The following is a 25,505-nucleotide window of genomic DNA, read 5'->3' on the forward strand; positions in this document are numbered from 1 at the left end:
GATGCCCATGATCAACCACTTAAAGATCAAAGTATTATATGCTGTGTGCTTTTTAAGCTGTGAGTGCTACGAGTGCAAATCTGCTTCCCAATTGGTGCCCCTTGCTGGGCATCAGTACAGACGGGCTGTGTGCTAGAAACAGCCACAGCTCTGTCAGGACAGCATGCGAGGTGTGCTTGTGCATGTTTGCCTGCTGTTTATCACAACAGTGTGCTGGTGTGCTTGTGCATGCTTGTGTGCAGTCTTGGTGTAGGCTGGTGAACTGGGTTTTTTATTGGGGGGTAGGGACTCTGCTATTTGTTTTCGTACAATCTCTCCTGCTATGTTGATGCTCCCCTGATGCAGCTCAACCTGGGGAAAGAGGCAGGACACAGATTTCTGGTCATCTGTCATCTTTGGTGGACTGCCACCAACCAGAAAGCATGTGTGTCACATCTCTAGAAAGAAGAAAATAGTTCAAATTCTAATATATAATTCTGACTTTAACTTTTATAGTAAACATACATAATACTCCACATTGATTTTCCATGTGACCATTCTGACTTTAAGGGATATAAGCTAAGCTGTGTTTTTTCTGTAACTATGTGTCACTTAGTACTTTTGTAAAATGAGTAAAATTTGAGGTGTTTGGCAAGAATAATCACTTGATGTATATTGTCCATTTTAGTGTAACCACTGACATCCGGTTATTGTTGCTTTGGTCTTTTGAGATCAAAGGCCCTCTCAGGCCAGCTCTGTAAATGTCATCTCTTAGCTACCTTCCCTTTCCTGTCCCTCCTACAATCAGGACTGCAGGCAGATGCTCAAAGCACTCAGTAAGGTTTGCTGCTCAGCCTGCCTGGTTAGAAAAAAGGAAGTGAGCAAATACAGAAACTAAATACTGGGGCAGGGGTGAAGGGGCTGGGGAGACAGCTCAGTGGCTAAGGGCACTTGCTACTCTTGCAAAGATCCCTGAGTCAGTTCACGGCACTCATGGGGCAGCTCACACTAATTCCAGTTTCAGCACATCCAGTGCTCTCTTCTAGCCTCTGACACCTATATAGTGCAAATACATATACATAGGGAAACACTGCATATACATGAAATAAAATAAAAATAATAAATCTTAAAAACAAAAGATGCAGAAGGCAGGCAGACTGCAAGGATAGTTTAATATTCTATGTAAGCTTGCTGACTTTGTTTGTTGGTCCACAAACTTGGACAGATGCTGTATGATTCCTGTGATGATGTTATTTATGTCTGGCCCAGGGCAAGAAAGTTAACACTCTGGCCACTCTAGCCTGTCATTCAGATGCTGAACAGCAGAACCTAGAATCCTCCCCTAAACAGGCATTCTGAGATTATATGAGGCATTATGTCAGGCTGTGAGATACCTGATGGCTCTGTGAGAGCTCTGGCTTGCTAGGAGTCAACTTTCCTCTCTGCCTCAAAATGGGCTATTCCTCCCTTAAACCCAAGCTTTCCTTGGGGCCTCATTTTGGAACAGGGAGACTTTGTTACCTAACCTCCAAAGCAGATACTGTGAATATTTACAGTAACCAAGACAACAAGTGTGAGTGGAGACCAAGAGCCAAAACTTGATCTCTTCCCTCTAACAATATCAAAACCCAAAGTATCTGATTCTAACTTCATCTTAATTATTGCCATTTTTTAAAGGACCAAAAAATAAAACCTTAGCAAACATATAAGACTACAAATGATAACACCTTTCCAAACAGATGCTTCTATTTTTATTTAAATTGTAAAAAATAATAATCCCAAACAAGAGTCACCATGACAACTCGCCAGGCAAGGCCCTGCTTCCTTCTGTCCCTCCTTGGAAGTCCCCTGTGCCTAATCAGCATCCTGGGGGAGACACCCTACACGGATGCTAACTTTCCCAAAGGGAGAGTTCCACATGAGGGAGGGGGGCATGGCGAGCTTGCTGCCATGGGAAACTGTTGAAACCAACTGAAATAGTCCAGTCCTCAAAATCCTAACTCTTTCTATAAAAGTCTCTCTACAGGTGACAGGTTGGTGTGGGGCAGGGGTTGGGGAAGGTGGGACCAGAAGAGCCTGGGGGCTTGCTTAGCTTCTGGAACAAAGATAATCTGTCGTTTTGTTAGGTTTATACTATGGCAGATCAGAGGCTGAAGGTCTGTTAGTGCATTTAGTGCTGGTGAGCAGGGTGGCCCAGCCTGGGATACTGAAGTTCTCTGATGAGAAGGCAGAGCCATAAGAGTACCCCTCCACCCCCACCCCCACCCCCCACCCCGGTCACCTTCTGCTGAGTAAGGGAGGTGGGGAGGAGGTCCCCACTCCTGGCTCTTGGCAGCCCATCTGTGCCAGCTTGGGCCTGTTCCTCAGGAGTGCTGCAGAGGTTGAGTCCAGTAAGCTTGGGTGTGACCCTGTGCTAATAAGACTTGCCATGGCTTAGGTCACAGCATAGCTGGCTTAAGAGTAGCCCCCAGCCATCTGACTCGTGGCCGCATTGCTGCCCACTCCTCGCCAGGCCTGGAAGCTGAAGAAAGCACTCACTCCGTAGGCAATCATCACCAGACAAGCAAAGAACTGGCAGGGGAGAAAAAGAGACCAAAGGTGGTCAGTCAGAGAGAGCCAGGGAACCACATGGGGACAGTGACACCAGACCAAGTGGGCCTCCTCAGAGGGATTTGGGGATAAAAGCTTGAACAGCAGCCCCTTGAGGGAATCAGAGCCACTTGTTCTGGCAGCCACAACCCTTACATGCACCCCCCACACCACACATCTGCCATTATGTTCTAAGGATCAGGGACAACAGAACTACACAGGCTAGACATGTCAGATGGTGCCAGGCACATTACTCTTTGGAGTGACCACGGGGTAGCTTTATATACCTAAGGGACCTAGTGTCCACAAGTAACATTCAGGGCTGGGGATGTGGCTCAGGTACAGTGGTTGTCCAGCCTCACAAGGCCCTCAATTGAAAATAAACAAAAACAAGCAGTAATAATACTCAAAGCTCCCAGGAGTTTTCTGAACCAATTTGTACTCTGTTTGGGACGGGTGCTTTCAGAGGCTTAGGTCTCAGTTCCCAAGAGGGAGTTCACTAATTTTAAACCACTCTCACAAGTTGGGCAGTGGGACACACGCCTTTAATTCCAGCACTTGGGAGGCAGAAGCAGGTGGATTTCTGAGTTCAAGGCCAGCCTGGTCTACAGAGAGAGTCCCAGGACAGCCAGGGCTACACAGAGAAACCCAGTCTCGAAAAACAAAACAAAACAACAAAAAACAACAAAAACTACTCTCACCAGGAAGAGGGAAGACACCATGCATGGTCTGCCCTGTCCTGGACATGACCACAACTCCAGTTTCTTTGCCTGAAAAAGAACTGGTAGGCTTTGCCTCTAGATGTGAACAGAGCCTTGTGGATGGAGTGTGGCCATCTGACACAGCCCAAGTTTGGGCTTTTTATAAGAGAATGCAAGTAAAGTATGTAGATGAATGTCTGGTGATTGACAGACAGCCCAAGGTGATGTGAGTGTCCACAGTGGGTCCCAAGCATTGGAGCTCCCTTGAGTTCTGCTGTTCACTAAAGGAAGGAGGCCCACTGAGCATCCAGCCAGTGACTACTCAGACAGGAGCCAATGAGTTCACAGAGGCCTGGGTTGGATCCCCTGCAGAAGGCTGGAGCCCTGAGAATATACTTACAGAGGCAGCTGAGCGCTGGTTGTATGGCCGGGAGCCCCTCAGGGATGTCAGATCAACCGCTACTGCGCAAGCGATAAAGGCAGTAATGTAGAGAACCGTGGCAGCGACAAAAAAGACCAGTAACTGTAGTGGGAAGGGAGAGAAGGCATAAAACATCCACAGGGAACATCACCACCTTGAAGGCAAGTCAGAAAGCCCTGGTAGGAAGGCCAGAAGTGTCGGGGCAAAACAGTGCCACCGCAACAAGACACTTGCCTCTAACCAGCTAAAGAAATGCAGGCCACCTCATGTGGCACATGCCATGCCCACGCACGCTCTATGACCACATCAGCACTTGGCCTTGTGTCTGACCCTCGCATCCCTCTGCCCACCAGTGGGAGAAATCTAAGACTCCCTTACACTATCTTAAACTCCAGGGCAAATACCAGGGCCACTGCCCTAGGGAACCTACATGGCACCAAGACTGGATGTGAGCCTTCAGCTGGCAGCAGGGCCTGTTCCATACCTCCAGTGGATGCCAGTCTCCAACCATTTATTGTGCTTTACATTTTTCTTTAATTGCCAATATTTAAAATTAGATCTCAGGCTGGAGAGATGGCTCAGCGGGTAAGTGCACTGACTGTTCTTCCAAAGGTCCTGAGTTCAATTCCCAGCAACCACATGGTGGCTCACAGCCATCCATAATGAGATCTGATGCCTTCTTCTGGTGTGTCTGAAGACAGCAACAGTGTACTTACAGATAATAAATAAATCTTGAAATTTTCATATTAAACATGTTTAAGGCTTTTGGGCATTGTGGTACAAACTTGTAACCCTAGTATCTCAAGAGGCAGGAAAATCTCAAATCTGAGGCCTGGTGTATATAGTGAGATACTGTCTCAAAATACCAAATAAGATAGGTGGTGGTACTGGGCAGTGGTGGCGCACGCCTTTAATCCCAGCACTTGGGAGGCAGAGGCTGGTGGACTTCTGAGTTCAAGGCCAGCCTGGTCTACAGAGTATGTTCCAGGACAGCCAGGGCTACACAGAGAAACCCTGTCTCGAAAAACCAAAAAAAAAAAAAAAAGAGATGGGTTGTGGTGGCTCACCCCTTTGATCCCAGCACACAGGAGGCAAAGGCAGGCTGATCTCTGAGTTTGAGGCTAGCCTGGTCTACAAAATGAGTTCAGGACAGTCAGGGCTACAGAGAAAACTGTAGCTCAAAACAACAACAAAAACACCCTCAAAGCTGTGCAAAGTAGCTTATAGAAGCCAACTTGTCCACACACAAAGGCAGGAAAACCGTGGGTTCCAGATCAGTCTGGCCTGCACATCAAAACTGTATCAAAAAACAAACCAAAAAGTTAACCTCAGGGCTGGGCATGTGTCTCAGTGGTAAAGCATTTGTTCTGCATTTATGAGGTCCTGGATTGATCCCTAGCACCGTCAGTACAGTAAACAAAATACCTCAAGGCTTGGCACCAGTGGGCCACATCCTCTCAAGGTTGAAGCTTGGCAGAGGCAGCTCCTCAGGGCCAGGTCCTTGTTAGGTTTCTGGAACCTCCCTGGCCCCGTTTACTAGTCCATCTCACCAGCCCTTTCAAGGGCTGGCAGTCTCCAACTCAGAGTTGGGAAGGGTCATCACACAGCTCAGCCTGTGTCAGCAGCACCAGACACAGCCCCCAACTGGTCACTCTCACGGAGCGCTGTGCTGGAATGCCAGACTTGCCTCAGAGACAGAGGTCTCCAGCCTTGCAGGATAGGGGCTAGACCCTCAGCCAGGAGTCAAGCCACTGCCACCTCAATCCCAAATCTTGTCCCCAAGTACAGTGACCACTACACACTCTGCCTGGCTCAGGCTAGTGATACAAGGATCTAACAAACCCATTCTGTCTCAGAATGACTCACGTTTCCTCTCATTAAACAGGCATTGAATTGTAAACAATTGCTGCCTAGTTCCAGCCTCGCTGGCCTTACAATCATGTGCCTCTGTGCTCACTAAAAGGCTCAGACCCAGCTGCATAGGTTTTCTGGGTTCCAGAAAAAAAAAACAGCCAGAGGAGCCTGCCCTGAGACACACCTGGGGCACCCATTCTCTCCAGATCTCCAGGGCCTCCTGGAGGCAGCTGGTATCCATGCTAGGCTCCAGCGTGCACTGACAAACCCAGACCACCTTGCTCAAAATTCTGATCCCCCTCAAGAAAGAACATTATCCCAAGATTCCCAAGGATATCTGCAGATCCAGGCAACATCCTCTCACTGCTGGTCTCTTCCCAGGACTGAGTCAAACATCCCACGTCCATCATTAACATTCCTTCCCTCCCCAGCTCCTCAGGTAGCTAAGAGGCAGGAGGATGGCAACCCACCCACCCTCCACATTTATGGCAGGTCAAGAGGTTCCATCCTAGCCATTCACAGACAAGAGGGCTCACCCTGGACCCACATAGGGCTCTTGCCTCAACTCACCACCAATGGCCAGGGTACCATGTACAACTTCATGTGCAGTTGAAACAGATAGATGATGAAGAAGACGATTGTCACCAGCCAGAGGAAAACAGCGACAAACATGACCCAGCCATAGGCAGGATAGAGATGGTATGGGGTGTCAGCAATCAGGGCCCACACCAGCAGCCCCAGCACCTGTGGAAAAATAGGGGGAGTTTCTCAGAGTTGCACAGCTCCAACCGGAGGCTCATGCCTCAGCCTTTCTTGTTAACTCAAAAAAACAAAACAAAACAAAACAAACAAACAAACAAAACCTTAGGCTGGCAAGATGGCTAAGAGGGTAAAATGTTTCCCACAAGCCTGGCAACTTGAGTTCAATTCTGGAAGGAGAACTGTGTAAGGAGAAAAGTATAAGGTGTAAGGAGAAAAGTGACTACTGGAAGTTGTCCTCAGGCCTTTATGTGTACAATGTGGCATGGAGCAGGCCCACACGCACGCACAATTAAAAACAGCTTCTTGGAAGAAATCTTGCCTCGGCTCCTAGTGTTGGGAATCTTGCCTGGTCACTCTTCCCCTTTTTCAGTTCCCACTTGGCTGTTTGACAAAAGGCTGCTCCCCAGTGTGATGGTTTGTATGTGCTCAGCCCAGAGAGTGGCAGGACTAGAAGGTATGGCCCTGTTGGAGTAGGATGTCACTGTGGCTGTGGGTTATAAGTCTCACATTGTAACTGCCTGGAAGTCAGCATTCTGCTAGCAGCCTTCAGATGAAGATGAACCCTCAGCTCCTCCTGCCCCATGCCTGCCTGGATGCTCCCATGTTCCTGCCTGGATGATAATGGACTGAACTTCTGAACCTGTAAGCCAGCCCCCATTAAATGTTGTCCTTATAAGAGTTGCCTTGGTCATGGTGTCTCTTCACAGCAGTAAAACCCTAACTAAGACACCCAGGTTCCCAGATACTACCACCCAAGGTAGGAAAAAGTGTCTCTCCCATAGAATATATGCTCCTTATACCGGTACTGCCCACAGCATTCCAGGGTCTTGACTTTGCCAAAGGTACAGGAAAGAAAAAACTGCTGGAAGCCAGTCATGGTGGCTGATACTTACAATCCCAACACTGCAGGAAAAAGAGCAAGGCCAACATGAGTCATAGGCCAGTCTTGTCCATGTGAGCCCATCTCAAAACAAAACTCTTGTCTCAAAATAAAGGGGGTGAGGGGGGAAGGGAGGAGTGGTGGAGAGATGGCTCAGCGGTTAAGAGCACTGACTGCTCTTCCAGAGGTCCTGAGTTCAATTCTCAGCTACCACATGGTGGCTCACAACCATCTATAATGGGGATCCGATGCCTTCTTCTGGTGTGTCTGAAGAGAGCAACCGTGTACTTAAGTCTTTAAAAACTAAATAAAAGGAGGGCATGCTTCGAGATGACTCAGCAGGTAACAGGACTTATTGCCCAAGCTAGAAAGCCTGACAACCTGAGTTTCCCCCCACCAGCACGCACAGTGGAAGTGAAGAGCCCGTGGGATGGTAAACTGCACCAGGAAGCTTGGTGGGGAGAGTGGCCTGATACCCCCAAACCCCGGACTGTGTGTGTTGAACCTAAAGGTGTGGGCTTTGTTTAAAACATGTTCCTCTTCCACCTGCACAACTGGTCTGTGTTTCCTTACCTCATTTGTAACAGTGCAGGAACCACCTTAGACTGCTAGCTACTCAAAGCCTCGAGTAAGCTCAGTTTTACACTTGGGAGCCATAGTCAGCCTTGTGTGCCACAAAGCACCAAACCCAGAGGGTTCCACACACAGACTTCTTGCAGGGGCACAGCCCAAGGATCTTGGGGAAGACCCAAGGGTCGTATAACCCCATGGCCATCCTAGGCCTCCCCAGCCTCTTCTTTGCTGGCCAAGGATCTCTGTCTAGGTTGGGGGATACCCACTCTCCTCTCATCTGGAACCCTGCCAGCCATCATGGGTGTAGAAGTCTATTGTGGCTCTGGAGAAAGCCTCCATTGCTAGACACAGAAGGGTTGTTCCTCCCTCTGCCTGCACAGCGTGGAAGCCAGTGGCCCCAGCCCAAGGGTGAGACCACATTTGGACAGATCTTAGGAGCAGAGCTGGCCTCAGGATGCTGATCTTTGGAAACAAGTCCCCATCCCCTGGCCTACCCATTCTGCTGACAGGCCACTTGCAAGTTCCCTGGGATCTAAAGAGAGAAGTCCTTACCAGGGGGCTCATGACCCAGAGCTGGGGCTCTGCCAGCCACCTTCTCTCAAACCACCCCACCACAAGGAAGTTTCCTTGGTTTACAGCAATAGCTGAGCAGGCCTAGGAGTCCAGCAATGCCCCAGCCAAAGCAGGCTCTGTACCTGCACTCCCCAGCTAGGGTAAGCCCTAAATATCGAATATCACATAGCACCCCTCCATCTGTTCTTGCCTCTGACCCTCACATGTATGCCCAGGGTTTGGCACCTGTGCCCACTTTCCAGTGACAAAGATGGGACAATGTAGCATGACCTTCCTAGCCTGTTGTCACATGCCATACTGGGAGCAAACCCCCATTTCATTACAACTCAGTGGCCAGGGAGATGGCTCAGCAGGTGAAGGCGCTGGCTACCAAGTCTGATAACCTGAGTTAGATCTCTTGAACCTACATGGCAGGAGTTGTCCCTCTGACCGCCACAGGAGCACTTTGACGCAACACAAGGGATCTTGGAGTAGGCCACACACTCATTTTCCCCCACCCTCCCTCTCTCTTTCCCTCCTCACCGTCTCCCCCTCTTTCTTGGCAAGGTCTCATCCGTCCAACCTGACCTTGAACTCGAACTTCTGCTCCTCAGGTACTACACCACAGGCATGTGGTGCCACACCTGGCCTTCACACACCCTTTATTCCCCACCCCAAATCACTGTGCCTGAAATAGACACACTAGAAAGGCCACGAACCCCCAGAACTGTGTGAGGTCATTTCTGTCAGAGGAATGAAGACGCCCTGGAATAACATCTCCGGCAGGCAGCTTCTCAGGTGAGATGGGGAGGGGGGCACCTAGGGACTGTCAGCTCTTATGTGAAGTACATTCCAGGTATCCAACCCTGCCACTGGGTTGGCTGTTTCCTACTATCTGAAAGGAAGTTAGAAAGGACATCCAAGTGACGATCCAGAAAAGGCCCGTGCACATTCACATTCATGCCCACCTACAATGCTGTCACTCACAGGCTTCAGCAGAGAGGTCACCAGGTGCCCAGCGGAGGCTCCCTGGCCTAGACCAGTGATCTCCCAGTTACCCTCTCTCCAGGCTGTCTCGCCAAGTTTCCACAAACACTCAGTAGCCATACAGTACACTGGAGGTAAAAGGGGGATTAGCCATCTTGGCCCAGTCAGAGATGTAGGAAAAGAGTTGCTGAGGGATGGATAAAGCAAAATGTGTCAGTTCCCCCTCCCCCCGCCATGGGCAGGACTGTAGGAACACATGTCCCCAACCCTGTCCCACTCCACCCCTGATTTCCAGATCAGCAAACACATAACAGAGATAAAGCAGGAGATAGGTAGGGTAGATTTGTGTTCCTTTGGGCTGTGGAGCTTGGCCCCAAGCCTAGGAAGCTGACTTGGTTTCTGTCCTAGAACAAGGAAGGACGGGTCCTTTATTAGAACCCAACAAACAGGTTTCTCCGGGTCCCTAAGCCATCAACCTGGGTATTTTGCTGACCCCTTGACTGACCTGTGTGGTCCTGTGAGGGAGGTTCCGGAAGCTTCAGGACTCCAGGGACTCACAGAAACACACCTGTCACAGATCCCCATCTAGCTGAAGGGCCAGAAGCCTTGACTCAGCCGTGGGGGGGGGGGGGGGGGGGGTAGTACAACTCTTCAGGGGTAGCAAAAGGCAGCGGGAGCGGGGAGCGGAGAATGAGGCCAAAGTCCTTAATTCTACTCCCTCATCCCGTGACCAGAACTCCTCGTCCAGAACAGGTCTCATGTAGCTTACACATCCCTCCAGCATGACCTGCCCCTGAGTGCCTCTCTTCACAACCCTCTACTGTGGCATTTCTGTGTCAGGGCGCCCCACCTTCAAAGATGCTCGCACATCAGCAGGTTGGGCCAGATCGAAAGCATAAACTGGCCAAATACGAATGCGCACAGGGATGGGTGCTCTGGGGATAAATTCCAGTGCGGAGTCCAGAAGGAGGAAAGATTTGGGATATAGGGCAGAGGAAGATCTCATTGGTAAAGTCACATGTTATAAGGATAAGGGGACTGAAGAAGGGGCCAGAGAGTCACATGGAACTCTAGGGAAGGATGCAATTCTACCTTTGGCATTCTGGGTAACCTTGACCTCCGTGTCCATCTACCCCTGCTTTCTAGACGTTGTCAGACCAAACTCGACTCACTGTAGGGTCTTGGGAGATTCGCCTAACCCTTCTGGTCTGTCTTCATCTGGGGCACAGGGAGGAGTTTTAAGGCTTAGCCTGGTTACCCTACAGGTGTGCCTGGGGCCATGACAAGGAGGGTGTGGTTATGTAGTTAAACCACAGGAAAGTAAGGCAGGAGTGAGGGAGCTTCCAGGAAGGGGAAGCAACTCTGCCTAGAAATTGACCCTAAGGTTCCTAGACAGACTTTACAGGTTGGAGAAGGGGCTGAGCCAGGCCTCTGGAATAGAAGCGTGTTGCTGGTGAAAAACTAGTCCTGGGGCATTACTAAGGGCTGTGGGCAGAACTGTGTATGTCTGGCAAGGGCTCTATCTAGAGTCACTCCCATGAGTCCTAAAGTGATGTCGGAAATTGTCTGTTCCTTAATTTGATGACATATTCAGTGTGTGAATATTAGCAATTAGGCTAAATGTTTTAGAAAGAGTGAAGGTGGGCACAGGCCACAGAGAGAAAGAGCGGGGGTGGACCCTCTGACATGGGGCAGTGATGCCAATCTTTCACAGCCCCTCACTGCTCCTCCACTACACTACCAGGATACTGAGGCCCAGGGTGGCCACATCACCCTTCCTGGAGTTCCTCCTCACTCAGGCACAGCTCTGCAGCTCAGGACACGCAGAACTTGGCCTAGCATAGCCTGGCCTAGCCCAACCTCCACCCCCATCCTGGCCCTTCTCCCTACACTGAAAGGGACTTTATGGGGATAAGAAGTTACCCATTGTGTCTCAGGAGACAAAGGGGCAAGAGACACGGGCTCCAGGCGCCTGGGCTGGCCATACCACCACACACCACCTCTCTCCATGCCAAAGGAGGGCTGGGGTGGCACCTTGGAATTCCTGCACTGGATGTGAAGCATTTTAGAACATGGGGGGTTGGGGGAGAAGGTGGAGGGGGCAACATGTCCAGATCTCCAGGAAGCCCAAAGCCACCAAGCCTTCTCGATCTGAAACAGATACACACGAGGAACCAGAGTCACTCAGCCAGCACACTCTCTCCCAGGACCAGTTCTGTGCCAGGTCAAGTTCTGTTTCAAGTCCAAGGAAGAAAGCAAGGTGATGAGGCCAGGCTGGGCCTGGCCTGCAGGAGTTCGCCTAGACCTTGACCAGCATCACAGTATTCCAAATGCAGTTTTTCCCATGCAACCTGCTATTTGCAAGTCCTAGGTCTCAGAAGAGAGTGTTTAAATCCCAGAAATACAAGCGGGGCTGGAGCTAGCAGAGGTCCTGAGTTCAATTCCCAGCAGCCACATGATGGCTCACAGCCATCTGTACAGCTACAGAGTACTCATACACATAAAATAAATAAATAAATCTTTTTTAAAAATCCCAGAAATACAAGTGTTTACTTACACACACACACACACACACACACACACATGCTGATGGCTGAGCCAATATGGACCTGAAATCTCTTCAACCACCTGGTCCCTGGGTATCCCCAGTATTTTGGAAAAAAACTTTCCAGCCATGCTAGTGGTACAGATCTGTAATCCCAGCACTTGGGAGGCAAAGGCCAGAGGGTTGCCACAAGTCTGAAGCCAGCCTGGACTACACAAGACCTCGTCCTAGTTCAGTAATAACATCAATAATAAATAAACATATTATTGTCATTATTATTTAGTAGGAAAATCTACCCAGAATGAACTCACACTACTTCCTACATAACCCCACGCTGCCCAGACAGCAGCGGATGCAGGTCTCCTTCAGGTCATCACCCCCTGGTGTGTGAGGCCTAGGGGCTGTGACTTCAACCCCTCCCTCCATTTCCCCTGGCACCCCAACAAGTGGCAAAGGGCCCGAAAGGATTCCAGAAACATACAGTACCCATCTATGCCCCACTCCTTGCTCTTCCCCAGGGGTCCCCATAGTGTCTGCTTGGGTCACCCCAATACTAGGATGCCTCCAGCCATGAAGAAGAACATCTCAGGAAGTTTTTATTCTGCTTGAGAAGGCCCAGGTAGAGCTCTTGAACCTACAGCTTCAGCCATAGCCTGGCATCCAGCAGGCCAAGCCCCCTTACTTCCTGGGCCTTCCTCTCTCAGGGCCTGACTTTCTCCCAAGAGAAGCGCTCAGCCCAATTCACAGAAGGAAAACGGATGAGGATCTGGCCTAAGGACATTCATGTGAGGGGTGCTGGGCAGCCCGGGGGGTGGACTTCCTTTCTCTTAGCGCTGACTCCTGCAAGGTGGGAGCACCTGGAAATTAGCACTTCAAGGAAATATTACTGTCTGGGATACCAGAGCTGGGGATCCACTGCAGCCCGTGAATCTCTTAGCCCTGTAAAACCTATAGATCTAGCTGCACACCTAGGGGCAGTGTGGCCTGAGCATATCTCTCCCATCTCCACTCTAAGGAGGGGTGATGTCACCCCCCACCCCCACCCCCAAGGCCCAGGTTGGCAGAAGAGTCAGAGATCCTCCAGCCCACAGTCAAGGCTAGGCTGCAGAGCTAGTCCAAGCCTGGGGACTCGATAGCCTACTTGGTGGGTCCCTCTAGACCTTTGACCTTGTACTCACTTGGAGACTGTGGTGTGTCGCTCTGCCTCCCCTCCCTGAGCAAACAGGAGAAGCTTACCCTGCCCAGCAGCAAAAGCTCGAGCCCTGTTCTGTCAGCATGAGGGTTGGTTCTAGCTGCCAAGGACAACAGCCTCCGCCTCGATTCATAGCAGCCCCGAAGAGGATGGTGGACATGGTCAGAGAGATGGCAACTGCCTGATGATCAGGAAGACTGTGCAAACATGAACTGGCCCCCTTCCTGAAGTAGAGGTCACCTTCTGCTGACAGATAATTAGGAAAAACTCCCAGGGTACCCAGCTAGTAATCCGGAACTGACAGCTACCACTCACTGCTATGTGACCTGAGGAAAGTGCCTTCCCTCTCTAGGCCTGATAAGCATCCACATCCCTCACAGCTTTGGACATAGTCACAAACTATGTGTAATTCCCCACTTCCCAACATTTTTATTTATTTTAAAAGAATTCTTTTTTTAAAAAAAAGATTGCTGGGCAGTGGTGGCGCACACCTTCCAGGACAAAGAGAAACTCTGTTTCAAAAAACCAAAAAAAAAAAAAAAGATTTATGTGTTATTATAAATAGTACACTGTAGCTGTCTTCAGAGACATACCAGAGGAGGGCATCAGATTACTTTACGAATAGTTGTTGGGATTTGAACTCAGGACCTTCAGAAGAGCAGTCAATGCTCTTAACCACTGAGCCATCTCTCCAAAAGAATTCTTTTTGTTTGTTTGTTTGTTTTCAAGGTGGAGTTTCTCTGTGTAACCTTGGCAGTCCTGGAACTCATTCTGGTAGATCAGGATGGCCTCAAACGCCAACAGAGATCTGCCTGCCTCTGCCTCCTGAGTGCTGGGACTAAAGGCATGTGCCACAGCTGCCCGGCTGGAAAGAATTCTTAATGACTGTCTACTTGTTAATTTTGGTTTTTAGACCCAGGGTCCCATAACTTACTCAAGATGGCTGGTATTTCCTCAGTAGCCCAGGCTGACCTTGAACTCGCAAGTCTCCTCCTGTCTTAGCCTCTTGACAACTGAGACCACAGGCACATGCCAACGCGCTCCACTTGCTATGCACTTTTGAAATAAGTACTGTAGGGCTGGCGTGATGGCTCTGGGTAAAGATGCTGCCACCAAGCCTGATGACCTGAGCTCTGTACCGGAGAACCACATGGAAAAAAGAGAACCACCTCCCACAAATTGTAGAGGACTACTCATGCTTCTGTGTGTGCATACACATGCACATGTACTCGTAAAAAAAAAAAAAAATCAAAGGTAAGTAAAAAAAAAAAAAGGTAAGTAAATACAATGTAATGATAAAATGAAAAAAGTGTTACACAGCAAAGTTCTCAAGAGTGGCCCCCTGTGTAGCTCTCAGACACCATCTATAGACATACAATCTCAGTCTCAGACAGGTATAGCTTGTGTCTGGAGATGAATGACCACAGGCTACATATTAGCAGTTCTCAATTTCTGGGTTGTGACCTCTTTGAGGGTCACATAGCAGACATCCTGCCTATCAGATATTTACATCACGATTCATAGCAGTAGCACAATTACAGTTATAATGTCACAATGAAATAATGTTGCGGTTGGGTGGTCAGCACAGATTAGGAACTGTATTAGGAAAGCTGAGAACCACTGGTTACGCTTGATTCTGCTCCAGGCTTTCTTATTGACCACACAGCCTGGAGCCTGGCCCTCAGCACACAGAGAGCTGCTACTTGGTCCCTTTCGAGAAGGAAGGCATCCTCGCTCACTGTGACATATGTCCAGGCATCAATTCACAGATATTTCTTCCTATAGGCCTCATAATGAATCTGTATATTCAGCCTGTCTAAGCTAACAATAAAGGAAACTTTTAAATCACTGTAAAGTATGAGGACATGGGTTGTCTACTGCCACAGAAACCATAAAATTAACTGCAACTAGTATACAGCAATGTTAAAATTCCACAGGTAGAGAGAAGAAGAGATTCTGGGTCCCCTCCCACAGCAGTCTCTCCTTAAGTAAACACAGTTTTGTGTGGTTTCAGTTATTTGTAGTCAGAACATATTACACCAAAAAAATCATGTTTGTTTGTTTGAAAACAGGAACTCATGCACCAAACGGTAGCCTCAAACTCAACTATACGAAAGAGGATAGCTGGCCTCGAACACAGAAATCTGCCCGTCTCTGCCTCCCATGTGCTGGGATTAAAGTCGTGTGCCACCACTACCCGGCAAAACCTTTTTTTTTCTAAAGATTTTTTTTTTTCTTTTTGATTTTTCGAGACAGGGTTTCTCTGTGTAGCCCTGGCTGTCCTGGAACTCACTCTGTAGACCAGGCTGGCCTCCAACTTAGAAATCCACCTGCCTCTGCCTCCCAAGTGCTGGGATTAAAGGCATGCGCCACCACCGCCCGGCAAGAGGATAGCCTTAAACATCTGATATTCCTACCTCCACCTCCCAAGGGCTGGAACTAGAAATACATGTCACTGTGCATCTGGCTTTTAATACACAGTGAGAAGGCCCAGCAAGTAAAGCACTGGGCAGTAGGTCCAACAAAGTGAGTCTGAGCTCTAGGAGCCACGTGGTGGAAGGAAGGAGGGAACCAACTCCCAGAAGTTGTCGTCTGGCCTCTTTACTCATGCAGGGGTTCCCCTGTGCACGTGTACACACACACAAGTAAATAATGTTTAATTTAAATAGTAATTCATATGATTTAGATATTGTTTTTGGTTTTTGAGACAGGGTCTTGCTATGTAGTCTCCTATGGCCTGGAGTTCACTATGTAGATCAAGCTGGCTTCAAACTCACAGAGATCTGTCTGTCTCTCCCTCCTGAGTGCTGGGATTAAAGTTGTATGCCCCTACACCTGGCACTCTTCCTAAGTTTTAAAAATCTTTCATAAAAGTGCACTGCTACAATTGTTACTGTTAACCTCTTGCTGTGTTCAATTATAAATTAAATTGACCACAGCTACGTACGTACAGAACAACTATATCTAAGGCTCAGCAGAGTCTCAGAATAGGTCCTTATGGAGAAGAGGTGATCACGAGTGAATCCACTGGAAAAGCCACTGAGGCTGTCTCCTTTGACACGCCCTATCTAGGTGTGGTTAATGCAGATGGCCCAGCTCAACACAGACCTTAAAGACGTTGACTTACAGAAAGGTCTCAACCTTGACTCAATTTCCAAAAGCCAGGAAAAAAAAAAAGAGTGGGGGAACCTCAGTAACAACAAAATTCACATTTTGAAAACAAACATCAGGAGAGGACCAGGTGTGGTGGGATACCTGAAACTGCTTGGGAGATGAAAGTGGGAGGATCAGGGTTCAAGGCCAGGCTCAGCTATATGGCCACACCTCAGAAAACTAAAATAAATAAATAAATAAATAAATAAATAAATAAATAAATAAATAAATCTAAATGAGAGAGAGAGAGAGAGAGAGAGAGAGAGAGAGAGAGCGCACTATCTGAAAGCCTGAAAACCTCCTGGTGCTTCTGCAACAGTCCAGAGGCGAAGTCCAACAGTTTCATGGACAGAGGACACACAAATGACTCTGAGCCATTTTCTCCTTAAAGTTCATGCTCATTCCTAGGAGGGCAGGGACAGACTAACACTACACACCGCCCCAACCATCTGTGCCTATCAGATTGGGATGTGTCCAAAAAGTGTGTCATATTGCCAGCCAGGGTGGCTGGGGGAAGCACCTGTTGGAAATAGGGCACAGGAGTGACCTCCATGGAGGTCACTTGACAGTCTCCATCCTTATCCCAAGTGGGGCAGGGTGTGGTAGCACGGGCCTGTCTTCTCAGCTACTTGAGGCTGAGGCAAGAGGATTTTAAGTTCAGATCCAAACTAAGCTACAAAGTGAGTTCAAGGCCAACCTGGGCAACTTAGGGACACCCTGTCTCAAATTGAAGAACATAAAAAAGAAGGCTGGGGGTAACTGTGTTAAAATTAAGCACAACATAGTAGTTGTAACAGCGTGAAAACTGTAGGTGAAAAGCCCAGTCTCCATCTACGGCAGCCTAAAGCCTAAAGCCTGGGTGGGTTGTGGGGTAGGGTGGCATAGGGTGCTAACACCCACTGCACATGCCCTCCGACCCTGGGAAGCCACTCTCAGAACCCTGTCAACACAGACAGTTCACTGCCATATACAGAATCACTCACGGCAGGTGGGTGTAAGACAGCAAAGGAACGGAAATTCAACGGACTGGATGCCCAGCTCAAGGCCCAACTGCACCTTGAATTGCTACAGAATCAAGGGGGTTAATATGTTCCCTGTGCTAAGATGAGGAATCTAGATTGGTTAAGAGCACGGGCGGCACTTCCAGAGGACGGAGACTTGAATCCCAGCAACTACATGGAGGCTTACGGCTCACCAGTCTTTGTAACTTTTTCCAAGGGCTCTGGCACCAGGCACACAGGCACACATGCAGGCAAAACACCCATACACATTAAACAAACAAACAAACAAACAAATAAATAAATAAATAAAATGTAAAAGTTAAAAATGAAGAATCTGAGACCTGGAGCTCAGGGGTAGAGCAGTCAGTTGCTAAGCATCTTTAGCCTCCAACACCATAAAAAAAAAAAAAATGGAAATGAAGGTTTGGAAAAACAGAAAGTACACAGTTTCCTGTGCCCTGATATATAGGTCGCATCTTTGTGGTTTCTCTGTGTAGCCCTGGCTGTCCTGGGAGTCACTCTGTAGACCAGGCTAGCCTCCAACTCAGAGACCCACCTGCCTCTGCCTCCTGAAGGCTGGGATTAAAGGCATGTGCCACCATTCCGCAGCCTCATAGGGCTTCTAAATGAGGCTGGAGTTCTGTGCAGTCACACACACACACACACACACATACACACCAGCCCCACTACACTGGCGAGGACAGATGGGGTTAACCAGAAATGGAAAAGATCACATTTTACCAATTTTCCTCTGTACTACTGGGATATTTGGCTGTTACAATTGTTTTGTTGTTTGTTTCTTTATTTGCTTGCTTGCTTGTTTGTTTTCAAAGAACAAAACGTTATAAAAATGCAATGCTTGGTCTGCCGAAAACTTGAGACATAGCCTAATGAACAGAGGCTGCACAGACCCAGCAGTCGCTCCATGGCAGGGAACACGAATAACAGCAGGCATACCATAAAACCGTGTGGGCTTTCTAAAATTACACTCCTATTCATTCTATTGTGGGTGTGCTTGTGCATATGCATGGACATTCACATGTTATGGTGCCCCTATAGAGGTCAGAAGACAAGTTGCCAGTTCTGATCTCCTACCATGCTTGGTAGCAGAGGTTTTTGCCTGCTGAGCTATCTCACTCACCCACCCACCTACCCATTCCCTGCCCCTGTCCCACAACCCCAGCAGACCATTAATGCTTTTTAAAGGCATAGAAAAGGGATTGCAGATGCTCTACAACAGCTGCTCTCATAGGGAGAGGAGCTAGATCCAAGGGTAACTTTAGCACTGTCTGCACATTTTGTGAGATAGGGTCTATATAGCTCAGGCTAGCCTTGAGTTTGCCTTGGGTTTCCAGTCTTCTGAATGCTGGGTTCCACACACACACACACACACACACACACACATACACACACACACACACACACACACATCTGGCTAGGATTTTTATTTGATTGGTTTTGGTTTTTCTATGTAGATTAGGCTAGCCTCAAACTCAACGCTCCATCTGCTCACTTTTATTTTTTAAAAGAGAATATGCCCACACACTTATTACGTGATTACAAATGAATTCCCAAAGTTATCACACTCTTGCCCACCAGTGGTGGGAACTAACCATGCAGGGCACCTGCGGCTTTGGCACAGGAACCTGCAGCCTTGACTGAGGCTACCAAAGCACCACAGAACAGTGCTTCAGGAAACCCCCAACACTGTGCTCCTGATCTCCCCCCCCCACCCCCCCCAGCGCCCGATGCTCACATCTGCTCAGCAGCACAGCCAGCCCTTCTTGGAAGCCAGAGCTCTTTTGGGCCTCGTACTGTCTCTCCATGGAGAGAAGCCAGCCTGCCTGCTGGGACTGATATACAGCCAGACTCATTAGGATGAGCTTCCTCGGGTCCCCCCAAAGAGAGGATGACGAAGCTTTCAGAGATGAGCTTTGTCCCTGGGATCATTCAAGCTTGCCTAAGAGCTCCAGGATTTTAGGGCTCAGTGAATCCTGCCTCCAATGCCAACTCGAAGGTCAGGCTAAGCCCTTCTACCATCACTGTTTTACAGATAAGGGTATAAGGTTGAGGTACGGGGGTGGGAAGTCAAGAACGTCCTTAGGTTCCCAAGTTGAAAGAAGCAGAGTCTGGATTCGAACCCAAGCCTCTGCTTCCAGGACTACAATTAGCCAGTGTTCTCAAAGATGCACTGGAGCACTACAGTGGTAGAGGAGGCCTCTAATCTAGGTGTTTGCCTAAAACCAGAACTGTGTGGCTACCCCCAATCCTAAGAGGAAGGCTAGGACGGGCACAAGGTGAACACACCCATTCCCTCAAACCACTGGTAATATATCGCCCCCATGGCCTGGGCACCAGGGTTTAATCCGTGGTTCCTCCTAAACAGGCTGGTCTCAAATTCACAATCCTGTTTTAGCTTCCTACTAACAGGAGCACTGGGGTTACAGGCCTGTGTGCCACTGCGCCCTTTTGGAACCTTCTTCTAAAACCCATTCATCTAGGCAGACTCTTAAGAGCTCACCTCTTCCAGGAAGCTCTCCCCAAAAGTCTCGGCTGAGTCTCCCTTCCTGAAGAGGTCATCCTTCTCTTGTAAGGCCATCTAGGAACCCCAGCAGCTCATAGAAAGGCAGCAGGAAACATTGATGGAGCAAGGCTTCAAACACTCAGATCTGAGTGTAAATCCTACCCGTGGGCAGTAGCTTTGCTTGTTTCCCCTCACCATGTGACTCTGCTCAAGTGGCACTGTGCTTATCAGTAAGTCCCAGGGAAGATCATCCTTCATCCCAAAGCTGGGGGGAAAGGTGAGGATTGTGTTAAAAAGTACCAAAAAATATGGGCACTTCAGTTGGGCAGTACTGGAGCAAGCCTTTAATCCCAGCACTTGGAATACTGTGAGTTGGAGGCCAGTCTGGTCTGCAGAGCAAGTTTCAGGACAGCTTGAGCTACACAGGGAAATCCTATCTCAAAAAACAGGAACAAAAACAAAAAGAAAGGAAAGAAAAAGATGGGGCCGGGCGGTGGTGGTGCACGCACCACCCAGCACTTGGGAGGTGGAGACAGGCGGATTTCTGAGTTCCAGGCCAGCCTGGGCTACAGACTGAGTTCCAGGCCAGTCACGGTGATCCAGAAAAACCTTGTTTAGAAAAACCAAAAAAAAAAAAAAAAAAAAAAAAAAAGGAAAAAGATGGGCACATCACCCCCACGTTCTTCAAAGTTTTTCTGAACTCATTAGGATGTCCCACTGGTACCTCTGTCAGCCACACCTGCAGCGCCTTTGGCCCCCTTGCCTCAGAAAGAACTGTAACACGAAGCAAAGAATTGCCTGTAGGTCAGTCAAGCTTGTCTGTTTAGATGGCAGCTATGACGATTCACGTTTCTCTTTTTGCTTCCGTTACTAGGAAGCTCAGCTGGGAACCAACATTTTAAACTTGCAGGTTTCCTGCTAGGCAAGCTACATCTCTTCATAGCTCTCTCTCGTCAGGCTTTAGAAATCCACCAGCCTTCTGTTTTAATGATTAACAGCACTATTCGATATCCTTTCTGGAGCTAGATGGGTACGGGCAAAGTTATAGACTAGTAAAAACTGTCAGCTGTCTGTAGGTGTCAGGTTCCGCCGGCGAACTACCATGCTAGATGAAGAACAGCACTTTGCTCCTGAAGCTGTGGCTTGCCACTCATCCATCTTTCTCCATCACTGCAGGGTCCTCTAGACCCTAGGAGACAGAGCAACCCGGCCAGCAAAGAGCTCCATCTCCTCAGTTACTGTCTCCCCAAAGCATCCTTCGCTGATCCCCAGGGGCAGGCACTAGGCATGGAGCCTCTCCCACTTCCTCTAAAGGGTAACGCCCCACACTGTAAAAGCAAACCAATATAATGAGTAGGGACCAAGAAGTCAGAAAACAGCTCCCCAGGAAGTGCGATTAGAAAGAAACTTCTGAGCCTGTTTTCTCATCTGCTAAGAGGAGACAATTCTAGTCAAAACTGGCTGTGGTGGTGCACGCCTTTGATCTCGAAACTCTTTCTTTCTTTCTCTTTTTCTTTCTTTCTTTCTTTTTTAAAGATTTATTTATTTATTTTATGTGAGTACATCACTGTCTTCAGACAGACCCTAAGAGAGCATCAGATCCCATTACAGATGGTTGTGAGTCACCATGTGGTTGCTGGGAATTGAACTCAGGACTTCTGGAAGAGCAGTCAGTGCTCTTAACCGCTGAGCCATCTCTCCAGTCCCCAGTCCCAAAACTCTTGAGTTCAAGGCCAGCCTGGTCTATAAAGTGAGTTCCAGGACAGCCAAAGATATGTAGAGAGTCCCTGTCTTTCAAACAAACAAACAAAAAACAAAAACAAAAAACAAACAAACAAGCTAAACTAAACCAAACAAACAAACAAACAAAAAAACCAACCAAACCAACCAACCAACCAACCAACCAAAAACCCACCTAGCCAAAAGGTCTAGAATAGGCAGCCTCTGGTGTGCTGTTGTGGCTTTCCAGCAGGTATGGCGCCTATCTTTGCCCCTCCCCCCTCTCGGCCCCAGTGGGGTAGTAGGTTGCCACAGAAACGTCTTAGGAAGCAGCGGCTGGTATAGTCTCCAAGTGAGGTCTGTGGAACGAATATAGGGAAGGAGGTAGTGGGTAAAAGGAACCTATCATTTTACACCCTGATGTCTTCATGCTCCAAAACCTCCCAAGACCACCAACACAACCAGGACCTCACTAGTTCTGGCCCTAGATGCATAAAAGGCTGGACTCCTGGCCAGACCAGAAACGATGCTTCAACTCCCGCTCAGCCTGTGGGCTACTTTCCCCACGTCACCCAACTTAGTGTCTGCTGTCCCCACACCATTCCCTGCACTACCCGAGCCTCATATCCCAGTGAAGGCCCAGCTCAAAAGCTATCATTCTAGCCCCCTCCCCCTCTCCCAGGGAAGTCTTCCAAGACTTCTCTCCGCTCGGTCCCTTTCACAAACCATTTAGCTCCTCCCACAGTCCAAAGCAGGTGTGAGGTTGAAAGAGGCCAGATAAACCCCTGGAGTGGTGCTGTCGGAGGGTAATTACAACACCTGGGAAGATCTAGTCCAAGGCTAGCCTCCGCTACACAAGAAATTTGAAGCCAGCTGTGGTTAAGAGAGAATTCAAGACCAATCTGGACTATATGCGACTCTGTCTCAAAACACAGAAACAAATTGAATAAAACAAAATAAATAAAACAAACGAGCCAATCACCAAGAGCCCAACACTCCAGGGTTGGCAATGTCTACGCGGCAGAGTTAAATTGGTCCCAGAAGACAGTATCCTGCTACCCTCCCTGATCTCATCAAAACCAAACAGTACCCAAAACCACTCCGGGAGAAGACATTAAAATGCAAATTTCCTGCAGCGCTTTTGGCGATTCAAAGAGCAGTTTCACATTTTTTCCGGGGGTGGGGCCCAAGAATCTGAATTTTAAACAAACTCAGGGAGGAGAAGGAGGAGGAAGGGGGAAGGGCGAGGTCTCACCAAGGAAGACCAGAAATCTCGAAACCGAGATAGCTCGCTCCAGGTGGAGATGGCCACTCCCCTGGAGGGCAGGTAAGACCTAGTCTCTGCAGAAGGCCTCCCGACTCTCCAACCTGGCCTGGCAGCCAGGCTCGATTATCCCGGTGGAGGGATAATGACAGAGACAGATGCATGCCCACCTCCGGTGCTACCCTATTCCTCTACCAGTGAACCTCAGTTAATGGAGACCGCTGCCTAGGGGCAGCCACAGGCCTCCAGACCCTCGCAGGAAGATACTATGAAAAGAGAGCTGACATCTCAGGATGTACCCAGTGGGAAGGGGCAACCCTTGGATCTTCAGCTGGGACCTGCAGAGTACCAGGGATGGCAGGCACGTGGTTTCTGGCCTCTACGAATCTCCACAGAAAGGAGATTCGACCGGCGGACCCTGGACAAGTGCCCTAGAGGGAGCGCGCGCGTCCGGGTCACCGATGTAGTGTCCTGCTTTGTCCAGGAGGGCTGCAGAGCGGCCGCACTTAGTGGCTAAAGCCGGGTGAAGAGGAGGGCAGTGGACTTTGCCCGGCGGAGAAAGCCAGGGCACCGTCCCAGAGAGAAGGGGGCAGGGCAGAAGAAAGGGGACAGACTGGCGGACAGTTGTGCGCGACGATCTCAGCAGCGGCGTCGCCGCGGGAACCACCCGGGTAGGGTGTGTATGGTCCCCTCCACAAGAGTCATGCTGTGCTCGCAGGGATGTCACACGAGCGTCCCCAGGTGCAAGCTTCCAGGGGATCTAGGGAGTGTGTCTCCCGAGGGGTCCCCGGAGAGTCCCCCATCCAGTTCCCGAGCTACCCAGCTCACCAGCTGCAGAAGCGCTAGCACCCCTAGGGCGGAGCGCACGAAGCCCAGGTCCGGTCGCAGCGCAGACACGGAGGCTCCCACGCCCTGCGCGGGGCTGCTGGTCCTCGTGCTCACTTTCGACGGGAACTCGGCCATAGCGATCGAGAGCCTACGACGCTCCGGCCGCGCTCCCGGCGCTGCTCTGGATGCTGCCGCTGCGTGGGATCCCTGGACATAACCCCCAGGTGCGCGAAGCCCCGCCCCGCCCCGCCCGAAGCTCCGCCCCTCCAGAGGCCCCGCCCCTTAACCCTTAGTTCGCTTGTTTGCTCTGGAGAGAGGTCTTGAAGAAATCCCCAGACCGGTCCACCTCTCTCAACATGTCTTCTCTCTCCTACGTCCCTAGTGTACTGGTCTTTGGGCAGGTCTCGGAATAAGAGTCCCTGGGATTTCTACCTAACTAGGGGTACGCAGTGGAGGACTGTCTTTTATAGACTACAAGCGGGTTCCTTTCTAAACAGATAACGCAAAACAAAAAACAAAAAAACGGGCAAGTGGAGGAGAGGGGATGGCTAAAAAATTCAAGGCTAGCTTGCCTGTATAATGAATTCCAGGATTGTTTGGACTGCTGGGTGAGACACTTACAGAATGTCTCAAAACTAACTAACTAACTAACTAACTAACTAACACACACTACCTAAGATGGGCAGAGAGGTATATAACTGTAATCCTAGCACTGAAAAGTCAGGGGAATCAATTCTGATTACCTTGGGCTACAAATTCCAGGTTAGCCAGGAACACATGAGACCTTGCCCACACTAAAAACAAAACAAAATGAAGCAAAAACTAGTCTAGTGGCACACTAATCCCAGATATTAGGGAGCTAAAAATACAAAAGGGTTGGGAGTCAGGGATGGAGCTACATGGTAGTGTGCTTTTCTGGTGTAGCCCTTCAAGTGCAAGTCCCTGAGATCGAACCCCAGCACTGCATGTAGTAACTGACTGTCTAGAACTTGGAGATGACTGAACACTGGCTCCTTCTCTGCCCTAGAGGGTGTACAGGTACTCACTTTGAGGAATTATTTAAGAACACTCAAAGTCCTGTGCAAGGAGGCTTCAACTGGAGGAGGGAGGTGATGTTGGCGTTCACTGCTGTGTGTGCCCTGAAAACCTCACGTGTCCACACATGAGGAGTCTCATGCCTAGACCCTTGTGCATTCTTATGTACAGGTAGACCAGGCCTTCATGGGTCCCACTGTCTATGTGGGACAAGCAATAAGTGACAAGTGATAGGCCAGGCAGGAAGAAATAAATCCAGGTCGTGGCAACTACTGCTGTGACTGATTCTAATAGGATGAGGCAGAATGACCAGGAGACTTGTAGATGGTTGTTGTAGGGTTTCTGTGGCTGTGGTGGAAAACCAAGACCAAAAGCGAATTGGGGAAGAAAGGGTTTATTTAGCCTATGCTTCCATATCATTGTTCATGACTGAAGGAAGTCAGGACAAGAACTCAAGCAGGGCAGAGACCTGGAGGCAGGAGCTGATGCAGAGGCCATGGAGGGGTGCTGCTTACTGGCTTGCTTCCCATGGCTTGCTCAGCCTGCTTTCTTGTAGAACCCAGGACCACTAGCCCAGGGATGGTACCACTCACAATGAGCTGGGCCCTTCCCCATCAATCACTAAGAAAATGCTCTATGAACTTGCCTACAGCCGGATTGTATGGAGGCGTTTTCTCAATCCAAGTTCCCTCCTCTTGGATTGCTATACCTTGTATCATGTTGACATAAAATTAACCAGCACCTTAGTTAAGGAAGATCTGTCAGAAGGGGTGACACTTGTGCAGAGACCTGAATCTGGGAGTAGAAGGAAACCTGGGGAGGATTTAGGTGAGAAACTTAGTCTGTGCAAAGGCCCCAGTGGCAGGACCAACCTAGGCAGCTGGGGACATAGAAAGCAGGTCCCAGGTGGGACTGGAGCTAAGCACGTGAGGGTGACACTGGCCCC

General features: G+C 49.2%; 1 protein-coding gene across 1 annotated transcript; it reads right to left on the reverse strand.

The window, feature by feature from the left end:
- Positions 1–1,707: 1,707 nt before the first annotated feature.
- Positions 1,708–23,737, reverse strand: Pllp (plasmolipin). Its single transcript, XM_031340919.1, has 4 exons — positions 23,525–23,737; positions 6,115–6,288; positions 3,670–3,792; positions 1,708–2,550 (listed from the first exon to the last, which is right to left on the reverse strand). Exons 1-4 carry the CDS (start codon positions 23,657–23,659, stop codon positions 2,434–2,436), a joined length of 549 nt encoding a protein of 182 aa, XP_031196779.1. The 5' UTR covers positions 23,660–23,737; the 3' UTR covers positions 1,708–2,433.
- Positions 23,738–25,505: the final 1,768 nt, after the last annotated feature.

Source organism: Mastomys coucha, unplaced genomic scaffold, assembly GCF_008632895.1.
Source record: "Mastomys coucha isolate ucsf_1 unplaced genomic scaffold, UCSF_Mcou_1 pScaffold22, whole genome shotgun sequence".
Taxonomy (NCBI): domain Eukaryota; kingdom Metazoa; phylum Chordata; class Mammalia; order Rodentia; family Muridae; genus Mastomys; species Mastomys coucha.

Bases quoted from the DNA above. Each gene is read 5' to 3' on its own strand.
- Pllp (XM_031340919.1), bottom strand. From the start codon at position 23,659: ATGGCCGAGTTCCCGTCGAAAGTGAGCACGAGGACCAGCAGCCCCGCG. The intron at 6,289-23,524 runs GTGAGCTGGGTA...ATTTTTCCACAG, and splicing joins TGCTAGCGCTTCTGCAGCTG to GTGCTGGGGCTGCTGGTGTG. The intron at 2,551-3,669 runs GTAAGTATATTC...CTCCCCTGCCAG, and splicing joins ACCAGCGCTCAGCTGCCTCT to TTCTTTGCTTGTCTGGTGAT.